The sequence below is a fragment of the Xenopus laevis genome, chromosome 5S, assembly GCF_017654675.1.
Source record: "Xenopus laevis strain J_2021 chromosome 5S, Xenopus_laevis_v10.1, whole genome shotgun sequence".
Classification (NCBI taxonomy): Eukaryota; Metazoa; Chordata; class Amphibia; order Anura; family Pipidae; genus Xenopus; species Xenopus laevis.
The window spans coordinates 28871164-28891630 of NC_054380.1; the positions used below are offsets into that span (position 1 = coordinate 28871164).

The window sequence follows — 20467 nt, forward strand, 5'->3', positions numbered from 1 at the left end:
TGATCACATCAGTCCTTTAAGCTATATTATGAGATATTATACAGTATCTATGACAACCAAACAATTGCAAAGAAGAAAAGATTTTAATAAAAAAAAAATATTCTGTTTTATTTATTTATTTTTAAGGTCCTGCACTGCTGCGTTTGTGGATCCAATACATATACTCAGCAAAGTCAGTACATTTTAAGTCTGGCAGACCTCTCCTCCATGGACTATGATCCTTTTCTGCCTCTGGGGAATGTGAAAAACTCAGAGCCACAACAGTTCTTTTCCACTTTTGAACTAGGTGATCTCCTCACTGTTGTAGAAGGTAAGTGACATAATCTGCAAGTTTATGCTACACATGGGATTTTTCAGATGTTTTTGGAGAAACATGGCCGAGCTATGCAGGCTGTCATTTTAATGGAAACCAGCATTCGTGATGACATACATGCATTGGTTTGAAATTGATTTGAATGGCTCAAATCATGTTGCCATTAAAATCAGTGGCATCTAGCATTGATGGGGACATTTGCTTTTCCACTGGTAGAAATATGCTAGCAGAGTAAATGCTGCTTCTGCCATTAGCCTCACAGACAGACTGGTTGCTGATGTCTGAACACTGCATCCATATTTAGTCCGAGTGCAGTCCTTGAATTACAAAATGTGCACTAAACAATCAACAATTAGTTTGAAACGGTTTTTCATTTTCTTTCTCCACATGCTAATTTCAGAGAAGAAAAGAAGAAACTTGGAGCTTATACCTTTAACTGCACGTATGGTCATGACCCACCTTGTCAATCACTTGGGACATTACCCGCTGAGTGGGGGCCCAGCAGTTTTACACAGCTTAATCAATGAGAATCAAGATAACCCATATGTTGAAGCATCTGAGCTTTCTAATGACGTTTTCAGAAGTCCTAACTTGCAGCTATTTGTATTCAACGATAGTACACTTATATCTTATTTGCAGATCCCTGCAGAAAACACCATTGGTCAGGACCCATCAGGGGTTCCTGGTGATGTCCGAATTATTGTCAGGGATATCTCAGGGAAGTATTCTTGGGACGCTGGAATAATGTATGGACCACTTGAATGCAATACTATACTCAAAATGGAGCAAAAAGTTCTAAATGTTTCTCAGGATCTTGTAGAGCCGTGTGTATGTAAAACAGCGGTAGTTGATGGTGAAGGAGAGGATTTGTTGGATACATTCTTGGAACAGCTCGGAAATATAAGTCCAGAGTGCCTACTTCAGCCAGAATCAAAGCTGAATGAACCTGCCTCACCTCCTTATGGAATGAATCGAGAGCAAGAGGAGGCGATCATCCAGGCAATTAACAGACAGAGTGCACACGAGGCACAGCATGTACAAATGTGCAACTCTGACCCCGGTGTGAAAGTTGCTTATCAGGAACAGCCACGCACAACGCAACCTCAAGCCCCATTTTATTTCTGTAGGCTTTTACTAAACGATTTGGGAATGAATTCCTGGGAGAGAAGGTATGTTGTTACATCGTCTCCCTACCATACTTTTATATGATATGTACAAAACATACATTGGTCTTCACTTCTGTATTAGGCTGCTTCGTATTAGTTGGGAATAGGAAAAAGCTACTGCTCTTTATTTGGCTTTGCTCAGCTTACATTGAAAGGGTAGTTAACCTTGAACATAAATGTTAGTCTGATGCCGGCACACGTTTGCCATTCATTTCCCTCTCCTTTTTTTTTTGCTGGGTTTTTAATTTTGTTCTACAATTTACTGTTTGGTAGCTAAAGCTTAATTACACTTGCAACGGGTTTGGAAATGAGTAAAAGATGAAAATAATAGAGCACAGTAAATTACAGCTCTGACAGCTGAATAATTCCAGTACAGTAGCAGGAAAAAATAAAAATGTTCAATTTAAAAAATTATTTTACACTTTCCATTGACTTTAGTTTTTAGTGGCTTAACTTTAGTTTTTAGATTTGCGTTTGATAAATCAGCGCAAAATACTCGATCCAGGGGAAAAAAACACATCAAACAAAAATTTAAAAAATCACAGTAAAATCACAACCTCTAATATTAATAAATCTCTCTTTACTGTTTCTAAAAACCATACAAAACGAATAATTCAGGCCAACTGAAAAGTTGCTTAGAATTGGTCAATTATATTGTAAAAGATAATTTGAAGTTGAATTTACATTTTAAGCTCTGTAAGACCTAAGCCCTCAATGTAGTGAAAAATAGTAGGAGTCATACCACTCCAGCATGGGTGGTTCAGAGTGCAACATCCCCTGTATTATTTAACTGCCATGTGTTGTAATTCTTTGTGTGTATAGTATGAAATGTATTAAATGCACATTTTTCAGGAAGAATTTTCACCTGCTAAAGAAAAATGCCAAGCTCTTGAGGGAACTAAAGAATCTGGACTCAAGACGGTGGTAAGTAATTTGCGAATATACCTACAGTGTGAAGCTTTTCATTCTTTCTTATACTAAAGTCGGTTAAATTGACTAAGCTTTCCCCCTCCCTGGGATTGGTATAACTCTTTCATTCATTAATAAATACCAGATCTTCAATTTTACACTTTTCCAAACAATTAAAACGTTCAATTTATGACATTCTTTGGCAGAATGATTGTGTACTGCATCAGAAAAAACCTGTGTTAGCCAATCCTAAAATGACTAAAGCTTCTTTCCACAAACAAATCAAAAATAACTTGGGGCCAGATAAATATAACGTTTATACTAAAGTTGGTCCCACTGGATAATGTAAACCAGCAATAGACGCCAATAGCTAAAAGCTGTTAATAGGTCAATGAAAATAGTTGTAAGGTGAAGTCTCCTTCAGGGTAAAAACATAGAGAGGATGACAATCCCTAGTCAAATTTACAATGGAATCCTTAATAACTTGAATGATTGCGTACAGAGAGAACAAATAATAAAGATAAAATAAGTAATGGAGATGGATGCAAAAGGTGTGCTTAAAAACGTTTATTGTTGAATGGTCAACATTTTTAATTTGTTTTTAATTTTATTTTATTGAAATTAGGATTTTTACATGTTGACAAAAATGTGATAATACAGTTATGTACAGTATAATGGTCTATAACGCAAGATCTCCCCTCTGCTGAAGGAGAGTATTTGAATGCTGAAAGAAAATGTCAAAATAACACGTCTAATGCAAATACTGTAAGGATGATGAAAATAAAAAAAACGTTTTGAAAAATAACCAGGGTAATTTTTAGGCCTTAGTGTCATTGTAAAATGTGAACTTTCACAATAATTGATAATTATTTTCTCTATTTTTGTCCTTAAGGGAGACCTGAAGTATAACTAAAGAAGCCCCTAGTCGCTCCCCATATTCTTTTCTGCTGGTTCACTGCACATGCTCTGAGCTGTTGTCCTTTACCTGAGCTTAGGGAACTACTCACAGTACACTGTATTAGCACATGATGGTTCTAAAGAAAGTGCAATTAGCATCAGACTTTAAAGGGGTTGTTCACATTTAAATTAACTTTTAGTATGATGTTATTCTGAGACATGTTTTATTTGTTGTGGTTTTTAAATTATTTCGCTTTTTATTAAGCAGGTCTCCAGTTACCAAATACCCCAGCAACCATGCATTGATTTGAATGAGATACTGGAATTTGAATAGGAGAGGACCTGAATAGAAAGAGGAGTAATACAAATTTGTATTAGCAGTACATTTGTAGCCTTATAGCACATTTGTTTTTTAGGTGGGGACAGTGATCCCCATTTGGAAACTGGAAAGAGTCAGAAGAAGAAAAAAAGAAGGCTAGTAGTTAGAATTAGCACTTTCTATACCATACTAAAAGCTCACTTAAATGTGAACCACCCTTTTAATAATAAGCCTGTAGCATCAGCTTCTATGCCAGGCAAACTTAATTTTCTGCTTGATCGTTTGCGACAACCCCCCAAGTTTGCTTGTCAATAGCTGCTCAAACCACACTGAGCATGTGCAGAGTCACTGACACTCCTAGCAGAATCCAAGATGGAGAGCTCCTCTGACAACTTTGAAGGCCTGAATCATTACTTACAGGGTTGGACACTGGGGAAAAATCCAGTGGGCCCCCTCCATCCCAGATATACTCCCCACAACTGGAAGAGCTTCTTCCTTCCTGACCCTACCCCCACCCAATCGCAGCTGAAATAAAAAACGTCAGCTCGCAAAGGTACGTGCTGGGGGGCAGAGGAGGATTTGCTCCTGGATCAGGGGTCCCGTGGGGGTAGTGGATTGGGGTGGCAGGCCCTGGGGGGTCCCACAACACCACCCTCCTACCTTTTAGTCCGACGCAGATTACTTATATAATGATGTTGAAGCTTTAGGCTATAAGTTCAGTATAGAAATATGGCTTTTCTAGCTGTATTCATTTTAGGGTTAAGTGGTTAACATTTAACTTTCAATTGTTGCATTTACTGTCATAAAAGTGTGCTTTTTTTATGCTCGTTATTAAAAAAAAGAAAATAGTTAGGTGTGAAGTAGGGAGAAGCTGCACACCCTACAAGTAAGTAGGAGTACAGTAAGAAACAAAACCAGGAGATATGCCAGTAAGTGTAGTGAATAACCATACTCGTAGTCGTAGGAATAGGATTCTCCTGCAAAACAGATCATTTCATTAGTGATGAATCGATACAGGTCCTAGCACAGCAAAACATTTCCATTAAGATGCCTGGGGATAAACAGTACTTCCCTGCAAGCATGCACCCACTGGCCTCGCTAAAGTCATCTCTGTTATGGAACAAATGATACAAATTGGCAGCTCCACTTTATGTCCCCGTTAAGTTAATTTCATTTTATTTCCTAGTTTGGTTTAATGAAATAGAAATGGGTCAGAGAGAGAGAGAGAGAGAAGGTAAGAGCACAAAAAGCAGATAAATAGAGCTAGACACTGGGAAAGAAGATGAATAGAAACAGCCTTTCATTCAATCTGCTGTAAAATAAATTACCCACAAACAAAATACCGGTGACGCATGTTATCCTAAAGGGCTGCTCAGGGTTTGATCCTGCGGGGAATGTCAACAGCTTCCCCTTGGTCACCTTTATCTTCTCTGTCATCCATACATTCATTAAGCCTTTTTTGTTGGCCTTCAGGATTCACATCAACTTTTCTCTGGAGCTGCTCCAGCGGTTGAAGGGGAGCAGCAGGAGATGTTGCCTTTAGACATTAAATAGAAATTATTTGCTGACAAACAGGTTGTTATGGGAAGTCATGCTGAAAACATGAACTAGTAAAGCTTTCATAAGTCATTTAATAAATGGAAATCTACCGAACAGCACGAACGAAATGAAATAATGCATCCATTTAAAATTCAATTCTAGTAAGGCTGGTTACATTTTGTTTGCAAGTGTAAAAGGTGGAAACTGCTGTGTTGGGGCTTAAGCAACATGAACATTTTCTAATCAGTTAGATAATACATTTTATTCTAAAGAGGTTTTTCAGTATTCTAAAAATGTAATTATGCTTGGTAGGACCACCATTGTGGGGGTTGCTGTTGTGGAGGGCCTGCTGAAATCCAGATCCGAAGGGGGGGGCAGGACGTGTTGCAATAATTACGCAAATCACACACGTTACATATACAGTGATGCAATGCACATAACTGCCGCATGCACAGAAAGTTACATATCAAACAATGACAATGCAGAGAAACAAGAGCAGTAGCGGCAAACTCCACTGACCACCAATGAATACAATTCAACTGCCCCCAAATGAACTGACTAACTTATTAGCACATTCATTATTTTATTAACCGTTTATGCAAACTGTTTGTTGTAGAATAACATCAGTGGTTAATATTGGGATCTACTTACTGAATTATTTGCATGTCTCCTACATTAAGTTTTCAGCCGTTGTATATCTAATTATTGGGCCCCACCGCAAGAATAACTTGTACAAGGCCCCAAGGTTTGTGATGGCGGCCATGATACTTGGACTATGGTTTTTGCATTGTGGATTTGCAGCCCCTGGTGACTTTGTCAATGTAATCTTAATATTTTAAGTGATAACCTGTCTTCAAATTTGTTTTCATACCCGACACATTTTACAATTATGGTGTGTGAATACGGACTATTAGAAAATACAATATACCAACACCCTATTCCATTAAAGATGCCATGTTAGATATCCAGACCAGCAGTCATTGTGCTCATTTACTAAGGCTAGGCAATGTTGTACTAGTACAGTAACCCTCTAACAACCAATCCTACCAACCTTTGGCAATTTTTCGAAGGCTGAGATAAAATTTCTATTTATTCTCAACACAAAATAAATGCTTTTTCTCCTTCAGATTACTTTTTTTTCTGCCTGGTAATTTGATTACAAACCTTGGGAGCTCAAACCAGCAGGCAGTTCAGTATTTCTATGTATGGAAATATATTACTATGCTTTCTTGAGATTTCTTTACTTAACCCCAGTACAAAAGTGTAGAAACACTGCAGCATTTCTTATGCATAAGATTCTGCAAGAATTTTTACATTTTGTTAAATTGGACCTTTGGTTTCATTTTCTAACTTCCAGCTGACTGACCAAAGCTTTAATGTGCTCCAGTGGCTCAACATTATTGTTATCGACTTGACAGTTTAAAGGTGGCCATAGACGTAACAATTACGATCTTTGTTGGGAAAGATCTTTCCAAGAAAGATCATTAGTTTTAATACACACGTGTAGAGCTGCATCGTCAGCTATACAGGTAGAAACAATAGAATTTTACCTGTATCTGATGATTTAGCACTAACAATGGCCGATGTTCAGGTGCCTTTAAAGGCACCCGATTAAAATGTTCAGACGAGCCGACTGGTATCCAAGTCTTCTGCCGATATCGGTTGACCCATCTCCTGCCATACATGCACAGAATGTCGTACCAAAATTAATTTCGTACAATATTATCAGTGTGTCTATGGCCACCTTAAGAAAGGGAAAGCACTGCTCAGGCAGAAGACAAAGTGGCAAAATTAGTGCACAAGGCTGACCAATAATACTGAGGAAGACTGCTTTGTACAAGACTCTTGTGGATCTAATCATTATTTGGGGAAAAGTGTTTTCTTCAAACCTTTATGTTATATGGATAGAGCTGTTGTGTGTGAATGGTCATACTACTGCTGGAACTCCTTTTGTCTGGAGTACACTCTTTGTGGAGCACAAGCTTTTAGCCTCCTCTTTATGAAAGAATAAAGCAGTGTGACATTGTGCCCAGCTGATTTATTTGTGTGCATTTGATGTAGGCTTCCAAACTCTGTGAAAATCTATTGCAATTCCTGAACAGCATACGCTTTAAAAGTTAAAGTGGTGTCTGCAAATTCTCACTCCTTATAGAGCGGTAATATAATAAGCAAAATACCATACTGAATAATCCAGATAATGCACCACTATAAAATCTTTTCAGTATTGTGCAGATATCAATACCCAGTAGATACAGTCAAATGAAATGCTTGTTCGTTTGACAGGCCCATGGACTCCTGACCATTTACAGTGGAGCTTCAAAGTTTGCGAACCCTATATTTTTATATGAATGTGACCTAAAACATAATCTGATTTTCAAACAAGTCCTAAAAGTAGACAAAGCAAACCTAGTTAAAACAAATGAAACAAAAATTATTATATTTGGTCAATAATATATTGAAAAAAATGATCCAATTCACTTACTTTTGCTCAGTTATTGGTGTGACCCCCTTGTGCATCAATAACTGCAACTAAACATTGTGGTAACTGTTGATCAGTCCTGCACAATGACTAGAAGCAATATTAGTCCATTCCTCCTTACAGAACAGCTTCAGCTTTTGGATGTTGGTGAGTTTCCTCACATGAACTGCTCGATTTACGTCTTTCCACCATATTTCAATTGGATTAGGACTTTGACTTGGCCACTCTAGAACATAAAATTTATTATTCTTTAACCATTTTTTAGTACAATGACTTGTGTATTCAGGATCGTTGTCTTGCTGCATTACCCACTGTCTCTTGAGTTTCCATTCACAGAGTGATTTCTTGACATTTTCCTTTAGGATTCTCTGGTATAATTAAGAATTCATTGTTCCATCAATGACTGCAAGCCGTCCAGGCCCAAATGCAGCAAAACAGGCCCAAATCAGAACACTTCCACCACCATGATTCACAGATGGGATAAGATTCTTATGCTGGAATGCAGTTTTTTCTTTCTCCAGATGTAACGCTCCTCATTTAAGCCAAAAAAGTTCTATTTAGGCTGCATCCATCCACAAAATATTCTTCCAGTATCCTTCTGGTTTTTACACATGATCTTTAGCAAACTGTAGACGGTCAGCAATATTTTTGGTGGGAGAACAGCAGCTTTCTCATTGCTACCCTGCCATACACACCATTGCTGTTCAGTGTTCTCCTGATGGTGGACTCATGAACATCAACATTTTCCAATGTTACAGGCCTTCAGTTGCTTAGAAGTTACCCTGGGTTCCTTTGTAACCTCTCGGACTATTGCCTTGAGTCCAAACTCTTTAGAGACAGTCTTGTAACCTTTTCCAGCTTTATGGGTATCAACAACTCTTTTTTCTGAAGTCCTCAAACACCTTCTTCATTTGAGCTATGATACATAGCCACAAATGTGTTGTTTGTGTGATCAGGCTTTGCTAGATCCACATTCTTTAAATAAAACAGAGTCTCTTAAATACAATTCTGTAGATTTCCTACCTCAAATGATTTGTTCCACATCCATGTTCTTACGAAAGTGGAAATCCCCATGGCCCTCAGGCAGAGTTAAGTAGGCATGTTGATCAGAGCTGCAAGGAATAAATGGAATTCGGTAAGAAAAATCCCTGTGATTATTTAATTGGAGAAGTTGTGAGGTAGGCAAACGCTAGTAATTTATGACTAAGCAATGGCTCGTTGTATTAAATGTTAGTAAACATGCCCCTTAGTGCCCTTTATAACATAACCCCTTAGTCTCTTACAACAGTCTGTTCCAGGTTGGTCTTAAGTGTTATCTCTCTCACAGCCGTGAAACACACAAGATTGCAGTGTTTTATATTGCTGAAGGACAAGAGGATAAGCGTTCCATTCTCTCAAACAGTGCTGGAAGCAAGGCCTATGAAGATTTTTTAGGAGGACTTGGATGGGAGGTAACTATATAATATATATATATATGAACAGCTACTGTAAATGAGTAGAGAAGAATTGTATATAAGTAGCTCCTGTAAATAAATACAATTTCATTAATTATTGTTTACAGGAGCAAAAAGATTCCTAGTAACTTCTCTGGCTGCAATGTTTTATTTAAGCATAAATTACATTATATTGGGTTGTTGCTAGGGGTTATAAGTACAGGTATGGGATCGATTTTTACTTTGAATTGTTTGCATCATCATCGAATTTGATCCATTCGACGGTCGAAGTACCCAAAAAAATACTTCGAAATTCGATTTTTTTTTAATTCGAATTATTCCCTCGAGTTTAGTAAATCTGCCCCATGATCTTCAGTCTACTAAAAATAATTTAAACATTAATTAAATAAGATCAGTTTGCCTCCTATAAGGATTAATTATATTTCAGTTGAGATCAAGTAGAAGGAACTGTTTTATTATTACAGAGAACATGGAAATGATTTTTAAAAAATGTGAATTTTTTTTAATTAAAAAGGAATCTGTAGGAGATGGCCTTCCCATAATTCTGAGCTTCCTGGAGCTAAGTATGGGACCTCTTATCCAAAATGCTTGGTACCTGGTGTTTTTCTGATCATTCTCTTTGATCTCCATAGTATAAGACTACTAAAAGAGTAATTGTTACTGTATTGATTAAATTATAACTCGGTTAAGATCAAGCAAAAATATTTATTATTACAGGGAAAAAGGACATATCTGGCAAATTTTGAATGATTAAAATAGAGTATATAGGAGGTAACCTTCCTATAATGCAAAACTTTCTGTATAATGGATTTACAGATAATGGATCCCATAACTGTACCTGCAACTTATTCATTCTGAACTGGAATCTGCAGTACCATGTTCATATTTGCTCCATTATCTACCTACATTTTTTTATTTTACACATGTCACAAAGTGATTATTATCATTGTCATTAGATTTTTAGCAGTGTGGGAAGCAGCTATGTTGTCTCTCGGGGGAAGGAACTATATTCTTGTTTTATACATTGTTTTTGTCAGATACGTATAAATAATCTATTCTGGGGTACACAAATATTGCCCTTTCTAACAGATGTTTGTCATAAAATAATAGGAAATATCACTTTTTTTTATGACAGTCCTATACTATGTTGTAGAGCTCTTCTAGCAGATTAAATAAGAGCGCTCTGGGATTTCTGTGAAAACTTCATTCAAAAGTCGCTGTTGTACAAAGATGGCTATGACTTGCAAGTCAAAGTTTTAGCAAAGCCTATGACTAAATGTTTGTAACAACTATTTGGTGGACGATTGCCTTCATTTGAGTGCCTGCTTTACAGTATTTTAACATTTTACCACTGCCAGCAGCTAAGCACTTCCATACATATCAATAGAATAGTTAAATTGTCTGTGGATATGCGGCAGGCTCATTATCAGTGTGTAAAATGCAATCATTTTGCAACGAAACATCTTGCAGGAATACCAGACCCCTTACTTTAATGAGCAGGGACAGCTGAACACCATGTCTGCTTTAGACAAAAGGCCATTCTTGACCTTTTATAAATAAATATCCCATACTTATTAGGATCTTATATGGAAATACCAGGGCAGCACAGATGCCCATTTTTGACTACATTAAATGGAAGATTATTCAGATACAGTTAGAAACTACTTAGCCTGCTATTTCCCAAAGAACCGTGACTAAAGCCGCATTTTAGGTTGAAGGGAACAACATCACCATTAGAAAAGTTCATCCTTCTTCACCTTTATTCCATCCATTAGTTTGACTTTTAAGACACCCACAAATACAATAAATATACTTTACAAAGAAGGAAACTGGCTGGGTTGCCTTAACAATCGATTCCATCTGAAAAAGCAATTTCCTACGTTCAGTTGTGCAAAAACAATGTGGTGATCTAGTTCGCTGTGAAAGAGTCATACAGGTAGATAGCTTATCCTTCGCCCTTCTTTCAACAAATGCAGCAGTATATGTGTGAAGAAGGGTAAATGAAGCTTGTAGGCTCAAGTACTTTCTATGATGAAGATTGTGGAAGCACTGTAATAGTGCCTTTTGATAGCAGTTTGAATGCAAACAAGACAAAGGTGTCGTGATCATCATTCTGTTGTTAAGCTTTTCTGTACAAATGAGAATGGAAGGTTTCAGGATAACATTGCTCCCACCTCAGAGCTTGGATGGTTACTGAATCAAATATGAGCATGTTGTAAACCATATAAAACACATTTCTGCCACTAACAACAACGTATCAAATGTTGATATTTCCCATAGCAGTATCAGCTATCAGTAGAATTTATATCAAGATGGGCTGAATCAGCCAATTTAGACAGCTAATCATTTTCCCATTTATTTTGGCAGTCACCTATAATTTGCACGGATACAATACATATCATGTTTTCTGTTTTTAGACAAAGATACATGTGTATATTCACTTGTAATGTTTTGTAATCTAGGTTGACCTTTCTACTCATTGTGGATTCATGGGTGGTTTACAGCGGAATGGAAGTACTGGACAAACTGCTCCATATTATGCTACCTCTACAGTAGAAGTGATTTTTCATGTGTCTACTCGAATTGTGTCCGATTCTGATGACTCGCTGACCAAAAAGGTGGGTGTTTCTAATTAAGAGAAAACAGTAATTTTCAATTTGCACAAAAAAATTGATGGGCTGGAGCCATCTTCCTTTCTTTTTATATTAATAATTGTAAACTTTGGAAGGACTGCACCCCTCCTCTGGAACGCTCTCCCACGATCTGTCCGACTTTCTCCCAACCTTTCTGCTTTCAAAAAATCTCTGAAAACGCACTTCTTTCGAGAAGCCTACCCTCACTCTGCTTAACTACCAAACGCAACACCACATTTCTCACCCACTTACTTCGATCTTGCCCACTCCCACACCTTGTGTATTACTCCCTTCCCTTTAGACTGTATGCCTATGCATAGGGCCTTCCTTACCTCTTTGTACCTGTATTGATTGTGATGTTTGTTACTCCATATATTCTATGTATGTAATTCATGTGATGTAGTTGTATAATCACAGTTACTTTACAGTGCTACGCAATATGTTGGCGCTATATAAATACATGTTAATAATAATAATAATAAACTGTTGGAAGACAGCACAGAGCACTCCAAGGAGGAGAATATACTGTACCTACAAACTGTCACGACTGCTTTTGTCCTATTTCAGTTTCATTGTTAGAATGTAGCAATTTTTTTCTTAGTTCACTTAAAACAGGTTTATGAATACAGGTATGGGATCTGTTATCCAGAATGTTAAGGACATGGGATATTCTGGTTGATGGATCTTTCTGTAATTTGGATCTTCATAGCTTAAGTCTACTAGAAAATCATGTAAGCATTAAATAAGACTAATAGGCTTCCAATAAGTATTAATTATATCTTAGTTAGGATCAAGTACAAGCAGGGGCATAACTACAGAGGCAGCTGCTGGGGAGGGGGCTCAGGAAGTATACGGGGCCCCATGAAACCCTAAATCATATACAATTTCAATAAATATTGGTAAAACAGGTCAACCTCTATACATTTTGGGGGCCTGAAAAATAATTTGCTGTGGGCCCCAGTAATATCTAGTTATGCCTCTGAGTACAAGGTATTATTTTATTATTACAGAGAAAATGGAAATCAGTTTAAAATTTTGGATTATTTGGATAAAATGGAGTCTACGGGAGATAGCCTTACCATAATTTGGAGCTTTCTGAATAACCTGTAAACATAATCTTTCCTTGAATTATGTTATCTGCTATTAAAAGGGGATATGTTGTGGTGTTTTTTTTGTGTGGAATTTACTCTATTAACTGGTCCAATTGCTCTTCAGCAATTGTTTTTCCCACTGCTGAAGTGGCTTCAGATGAGGTGAGGTTAACCTTCCTCTGGATCATCTATAAGTCTACAAGTTGTGTAGGTTTCAATTGGACCCTCATCCACTGGGGATAGTTTAATGTAGCTCTGTCTTCACACTGGGAAATATTTATTACAGTTCCCTATCAGGTCCAGTAATCTGCTGGCTGTCTTCCAATTCGATCTCTTGTGAAAAGTGCTGTTTGATCTTCTGTATGGCCTGGGAAAAAACGGCACAAACTGTGCGCTGGTACCAGTGTGGTTTTTGGAAATAAAATTAAATGTAAAAAACCCCAAAATATTTAAAGTTGCGTTAATTGCATTTGTCCCCTTTAATGCAGGATTCGGTTCGGGATTCGGCCAGGATTCTGCCTTTTTCAGCAGGATTCAGATTCGGGCGAATCCTTCTGCACGGCCGAACCGAATCCAAATCCTAATTTGCATATGCAAATTAGGGGCAGGAGGGAAATCACTTGACTTGTCACAAAAGAAGGAAGTAAAAAATGTTTTCCCCTTCCCACCCCTAATTTGCATATGCAAATTCGGATTCGAAATCTTTGGCAAAGGATTCGGGAGTTCGGCCGAATCCAAAATAGTGGATTTGGTGCATGAGATCTATAATTCAGAATATAGGAAGTTTTTGAAAAAGTTTCTTAAGGTGATGGTACAGCACGGGGCCCATTTACTTGCTTGAGGGAAGGATTAGAAGAAAAAATACTTTGAATTTTGAATGGTCGGATATGGCTACTTCGACCATCGAATAGGCTACTTCGACCTTTGACTATGACTTAGAATCTAATGATTCGAAGTTAAAATTGTTCGACTATTCGACCATTCGATAGTCGAAGTACTGTCTCTTTAAAAAAAAAACTTAGACCCCCTAGTTTGCCACCTAAAACCTACCGAGGCCAATGTTAGCCTATGGGGAAGGTCCCCATAGGCTTCCTAACAATTTTCTGATCGAAGGATTAAAATCTTTCGAATCGTTCGATCATAGGAATATCGCTAAATCCTTCAACTTCGATTTTCGAAGTCGAAGGATTTCAATTCGGCAGTCGATTATCGAGGGTTAATTAACCGTCGATATTCGACCCTAGGTAAATCTGCCCCCACATGTGAAGTATACATACTTTAAGGGATAATGAGAATTTTGAGAAAATCTAGGAGAAACTCTTCATGTCCTTAAAAACTTTAACAATACTACATATTTAAGCTCCTAGAAGCTCCTCCACTGCCTTCAGTGCACTTGAACTTGAATATGGATTACATATTACAGTATGAGTAATGTTGCTTGTTAGACCAAAGATGCTCTCGTGAGTAGTGTCACACTATTCCCTCAAAAAAATGATTGGTGGCAGGAATGTTTTGGGTGCTTGTCCACAAGCTTAAATGTGCCTTGAAACAACCCAATAGAATATTTGCTATAAACATTGTACATAAATAATGGTTTATTTAAATAGGACTGTATGGGAGGCTGAATAAAGTAATAGGATAATGCCTTGATTTTGGGGCAGTAGGTCAGTGCTGTTTGAACAGATGCCACTTGAATAATATTGGAAGCCTTGGTTAAAAGTAAAGGATCCTCTACTGAAATAGGCTTCCCACACACCTTTTTCAGCTCAGAGATGTGGATTTATTGGCAATAAACTTTCTCCACCAGCATGTCCCTTGGCTGGAATAAAAATCAATCACCCTAACAGCTTTTTGCAGTCGTGCTTCTTATAGCAACTAAATTGTGGCTAACAACTCTGAAATGAGTTTAAACAAAAATCCCAGTTTTTTTGCCACTTGGCCCTGTTTGTGACAGAACCAATTCCTTACAGGGACCTGAATTGCAACCCCATAGTGAACTCTTGCTCCTTTGTCGGAGAAATTTGTCAGCTATTTCAAGATTAGATTTTTAGCAGCTAATCTAACTGCTGTAGGGGGTTTGTACAGTGGGGACAGGGCTGTGCTATTGGATTTGTCCAATTCATTTGACTCTAGGACTATAATTGCACTTATGTCTTACCAGGCTTTTATAGCCTGGGGCTGGCCGGCAGCAGAAAAACAAAATTGGCAGTGATACAGTAAGAGTGAAAGGGAATGAAAGGAGCACATTATTAGACTCCAAGCACTGCTCTTCTGGCAGGAAGTTTCTCGTTTAATTTACAAATAAAACTTAGATTTTAGGATGGGCACACTGTGGGGAAAACAATGGGGTTGTCAGGCTTGAGTTGCGACGTGAAAGCAGCAGCCGTGCCTACTGAAGAGAAGGAATTCTCCAATCAAACAGACAACTTCTCACTGGAGCCAGCTGGCCATGTAATGCAATTAGTACAGAATAGAGGTCAGACCATTAGGTGTGTACCATGACCAGTATCACTAGTGGCGTGCTGCCTGGCAGGCTCCATGCTCCAAAGGGGGGGGGAACTAAATAGAAACTGGTTGGCCTTTTCAACTATTGAATCACAGAGGCATATGGGCAGCCTCCTAACCTCTCGTGCCAGCAATCTCTCCAAAGCCTTGCAGAGCAATGCACAGTGTAAGTCCCCTCTGGCGCCATTGAGGGTTAAAGTAACACATTATTTTGGTAAAGCTGTAAAATGGAGCATTTGTTCTGCAACTTGAAACAAGTGCATTCTAAAGCAAAGCCTGATACTAAGGAAAGACAGCTCAGACAAGATGAATAGAGTAGGTGTTATGTATATGAACTTGCTTGAGATGTTGCTGAACTACACTTACACTCTTCCTTACTGTCTTTATTGTTCTCGTATCTGGGAGGCACATTTATCAAAGGTTGAATTTCGAATTTATGTAAATTATTCTTAAAGGGGTTGTTCACCTTTTCCTTTTAGACGTTTTCAGATTGTTGACCAGAAATAGACTTTCTTCCATTGCTTTTTATTTTGTATCATTTTTCCAAAATTTACGTTTAAAGTTGAATGTTCCTGTTTCAGTCTTGCAGCTCAGTAATTCAGGAGCCGATGCTTAACTGTTGCAATTTGATACATTGAGTTGCAACATTAGTTGATCCATTTCTCGGCAGTATCTGTGGAATATTAGCAACTATTGTATCAATTCAGCTGGCTTTAATGAAATTTAGTGATTCCGCTCAGCAGGGACAAAGATAACAAATGTATAAATTAAATGAAACAGAATCTGCGACCCCCCCCCCTTTCCAGAGCTGCTTTAGAAGGAGAAAAATGAAACTTTACACTTCAATATTAGAAAAAACTATCACAAATAGAAAATAGTAAGTAATTGCAAAAATTCTGGAGAACAATCTGAAACCAACTGAACTGAATAAAATGTTTGAAAGTGAACAACCCCTTTAACTCTAATAAATTCAAATACACTCGAAATTTGATTGGGGGGTTATTTAATTTAAAAAAATTGAATATCTAAAACTCGAACAAATATTACCAACCCGAAAACTCGAATCGAATTCGAATATAATTCGACTATACTTGAATCGAGTTTTTTCTCTTAAAAAAACTCGTATGTCAGCAAGGCTAGTAACATGTTCAAATTGGTCGCTGGACCTCTCCCATTGACTTCTACATGAACTCGGCAGGTTTTAGGTGGTGAATAGTTGAATGGAATTTTTAAAGGGCCATGGTTTATTAAAATTTTAATTGAGTTTGGATTATTCGAATTTGAGAGTTTTGACCAAAAAAAAAAAAAGAAAATTCGAATTTTCAATTAGACCTTTAATAAAAATGCCCCTAAGTGTCTGAGTGATTTTGTGCCATGGCCAGCACATTGTATTCAGAAGTCATAACTCATTCAGGATCATTTCAGTCTCAAGGTATACGCGTCCAGCAGCGACTTATCGTTGTATAGTCAATAAATCACCCTATTCAGCACAGACAACACTCCTTATACTGTGTTTGGATGTATATGCAGCACTCTACTGTGGTCAGACAGCATTTGGATTGGTGAACATCTTGTTTCTATACTGCCTGCTTTGGCTAAGGCATATTCTTTTCATAGCAAGTCCCATTTCTTACTATCATTAAGCTTGCCCTCTATAGAGATTTATGAATCTTTGCTGTCCAAGGGCTTCATCCCTACCATTTGTTTAATCAACATCACCACAAAAGATTATTTCTAACCCTATCTTAGGTGGTGCTTAAGTTGCCCTTTAAACAAGAATCCCTACATTAACAATAACATCAAAATACTACATTTGAATGTAACCGTTTATTTTAATCCATTGTTAAAAATATTTTTTTGATGTGGAATAAAATTATCTCTAATATGTTGTCTAATATGTAGTGGGGATTTAGATAAAGTATGATAAAAGTTATTGCAAGGTCCCAGTTTCATTACAGTTTTGTACAAGGTTAGCTCATCTGAGCCATCATGGCTGCTCCCACTCTAAAATCCAAACATGCAGGTAAGTATGTTTTCAGAGACAGAATCATTTGCATTTCTGTCTTTTTTTTTTATCTATTTTGTTTTTATTCTAAATGACTTTATTTTTAATTGAATTTGAAAAATAAATTGGTAAACTACTACAGGTTTAAAGCAAACCCCACTAATATGACCATCTGCAGTTATCTCAATTAATCCATTATTCAGAGCTTATTTGTGACAGAATTGTTCATTACTAAATTGAGAGCTTCCTTCTTTTCAGCTGCGTCATTTGGGGAATGATGAAGTACAAATTGTATGGTCGGAACATACCAGGAACTACAGGAAGGGTATTATACCCACTGACTTTGGAGATGTTTTAATTGTTATCTACCCTATGAAGAATCATTTGTTTTTCATAGAGATAATGAAGAAACCACAGGTGAGTTCATGGTAACCTACTGTATGTTTGTTTGCTTGCATATCAACAACATTGAAATACCAACAGTAATAGTTTAACTTAAGCAAAATGAACCATAATAAAGTGTGTAAAATTGTACTGTTCCCTGTATCTATGCTGAAATGGGTTTTCATTATTGCATATTTATAAAGCACCAACATATTCCACAGCACTGTACAATAAATGGGTGTATACAATGAACGTACAGATTACCAATAACGAATACAAGATTGCATCAGTGGCATAACTAGAGTGGGCTGGGCCCCCCTGCAAAAGAATTTTCAAAGGGTCTTGACATCCTCCGATCCCCATCCTCCCGCCCACTTCCAACCCAGCCTCCGTCCCAGTCACGCCACTACTCCCTGTTTAGACTCCACCCAGACTGCGCCCACTCCAACCCGACTTGCGTCGCCCTTCCTCATAGGTAAGAGAGTGGCTGGGGAGGAGGGGTTCCCCCCTGCAACTGCGGGGTCTGCTTCCTCTGGGTTGCATGCAACACAGTGTTACGATCGTTTTTTTACGATATAGGGAATACTTCATCTTATTACAGTTCAACTAAATGTAAAAATAAAAATTCAATTTCCTTACCACAATAGGCAAAATTTTATGCCGTCGGCAACAGGGTAATGTTGACAGCTTTGAGGGTATATTATGTCACATAATAGGTGAGACAATAAATTTTGTATATTTATTCACACATTTTTGTATGGTAATGCATGCATCTTGAAAAAGGTTGTGAACTTTATATATGTACGAGCTTTACACACACATAAAACACACACACATAAAACACACACACACAAAACATACAGACAAAGCACGTACACACACAAAACACACAAACAAAACACAAGCCCGGGTGCAAATCAGAAAAGAAATACACAATTGTAGAAAAATACTGATGCACACCAGGATTCCTTTTAAAAAAATAAATAAATAAATAACTTATTTATTGAAAAATACATATATTTTTTTTTCTTCAAAAATATACGCGTGTGTAAAGTCATTTGCATGCCCATAACAAACATTTTAGGCTAGATGCTCATAATGTGCATGTGCTCCATACAACATGGCCACCCTGCACCTTCCAGATGCCTAGCCTTTGCAGGGGCCATTTTTTTTGTTAGTTTGTTTTTTTTTTGAAAACGCAAAATATTGATTCCTCTAACTGGAGTGCAGACTCTATTAGCCCTCCCACCTGGTGGAGGAAACAATTTCGGATTGGCAGGTGCCTTTTAAAAACATGAAAATTTAAAAATCAATGTGTACAGTAAAGTTAATTCAAATGGCATTTTCTTTCATTATGCAAAAAACTCCAAAGCTTAGTGGGGGCATTAATTTTATTTGACAGTTTTGTACCTGTGGCTCGCTTAAGATTTACCAAATATTTCATTATTTTCTAAATCACAATGCAGTCCTCTCTACTCAATCCGAATTTCTTTTACAATTATTTTCTTTAAAAAACAAAATTCCATTGCTTTCATACACACAGGAAAAAAATCTGGTGGCCTTGGACAAGGAAGCAATAAGTTGAGTGATTGCCTCGAAGCTCCTTGCTGAAAATGAACATGCTGTAATATTCCTCTGAATTGCCTTTTATTTGATTAAAATAAAACAATTGGTTGAATGAGTCATTGGTCGATTTGTTCTTTGAACATCCAATCATATTTTGATTGATTAAAAAAAAATTAAGGTTATCTCTAAATATAAATGTGCAAAAACCTTTACAATGTAATAAAATTAATCCAGACATTTCCAGGGCAAGTGCGACTGACCTTTCCTTCACCAGCAACTGACCCCGGGGTGAATGAAAGAGGCTCGCACAGGGACATGGCTGTTGTTTGGCTTCAGTCACTGGTATTTAAATTGCATTCCCTAATCAAATGAAAAGGCTGTCCTCTCTATCAGGTTACAGCATCCATAACAACATTTGGCCTTTATATACATAATGTTCGCCTTTTTATTTGCTTGTAAACGAGGACACCTGGAGCAGTAATAAGGCCGGAACGGTTTAATGTTCTAGATGATTTCTTGAGCGCTTTTAGCCTCTTTTTTTCTTTGTTCAAGATTTATAGATATATATTAATACTACTATTATTATTGATTAGACTCTAGTTCCTTATTTTCCATGTTTCCCCCTTTTACATTTGATTAATTAAGCAATATAATTATCACAGACCACAAGGCAGGCTTTGCTTGACAAAGCCACAGAGGAAGACAATAGTAAGTCTGTTAACGTGAAAGCATTCCACGCGTCACAGATGTATGAGGGTATTTTAAACAATGAGATGAAAAGCTGCCTGCCATAGAGGACAAAGAATACTATGCCGACTCTATACACTACACATACCGCCAGAGACATAGTACGGGTTCCCTGGGACACCGATGCCTCGTTAGATTGCTGCTAGTCATCCGAGATTAATTCTCAGTCATTTGGTACAATAATTTACCTATTCCCCAGTGTTTAAACTGCTGCCATTGACTGTGGGCTTTATATTCAAGAGGTTTAGCTAACCTTGTCTACTTTTTAATGAATTCGACAAAATAACCATTTTTCTTAGAGATCCTTAATGAATGAGACGCATTTAATTATTGCAGTATGATCTGTTTTACTCCACTTCCATTGACTAGATGGCTCTCTCCGTCTATCTGCTGATCTGTATTAAATCACAGGTATTTGCTAATAATAGGCCGCCTTATTTGCTTGTTGCATTTTTTCTTA

General features: G+C 37.4%; 1 protein-coding gene across 4 annotated transcripts in view; it reads left to right on the plus strand.

Annotated features, from left to right (window-relative positions):
- ralgapa2.S (Ral GTPase activating protein, alpha subunit 2 (catalytic) S homeolog) overlaps nucleotides 1-20467 on the plus strand; it is a 175723-nt gene that overhangs the window by 82973 nt on the left and 72283 nt on the right. For 3 of the 4 annotated variants that reach the window (XM_041564347.1, XM_041564348.1, XM_018265099.2), the window contains 6 exons: nucleotides 127-310; nucleotides 714-1482; nucleotides 2332-2403; nucleotides 8950-9073; nucleotides 11539-11694; nucleotides 17569-17727. In XM_041564347.1, the coding sequence (XP_041420281.1) occupies nucleotides 127-310; nucleotides 714-1482; nucleotides 2332-2403; nucleotides 8950-9073; nucleotides 11539-11694; nucleotides 17569-17727 (1464 nt within the window). Of the gene's footprint in view, nucleotides 1-126; nucleotides 311-713; nucleotides 1483-2331; nucleotides 2404-8949; nucleotides 9074-11538; nucleotides 11695-17568; nucleotides 17728-19237; nucleotides 19363-20467 lie in introns of those variants that run through there. The other variant, XM_041564349.1, reaches the window with a different exon arrangement.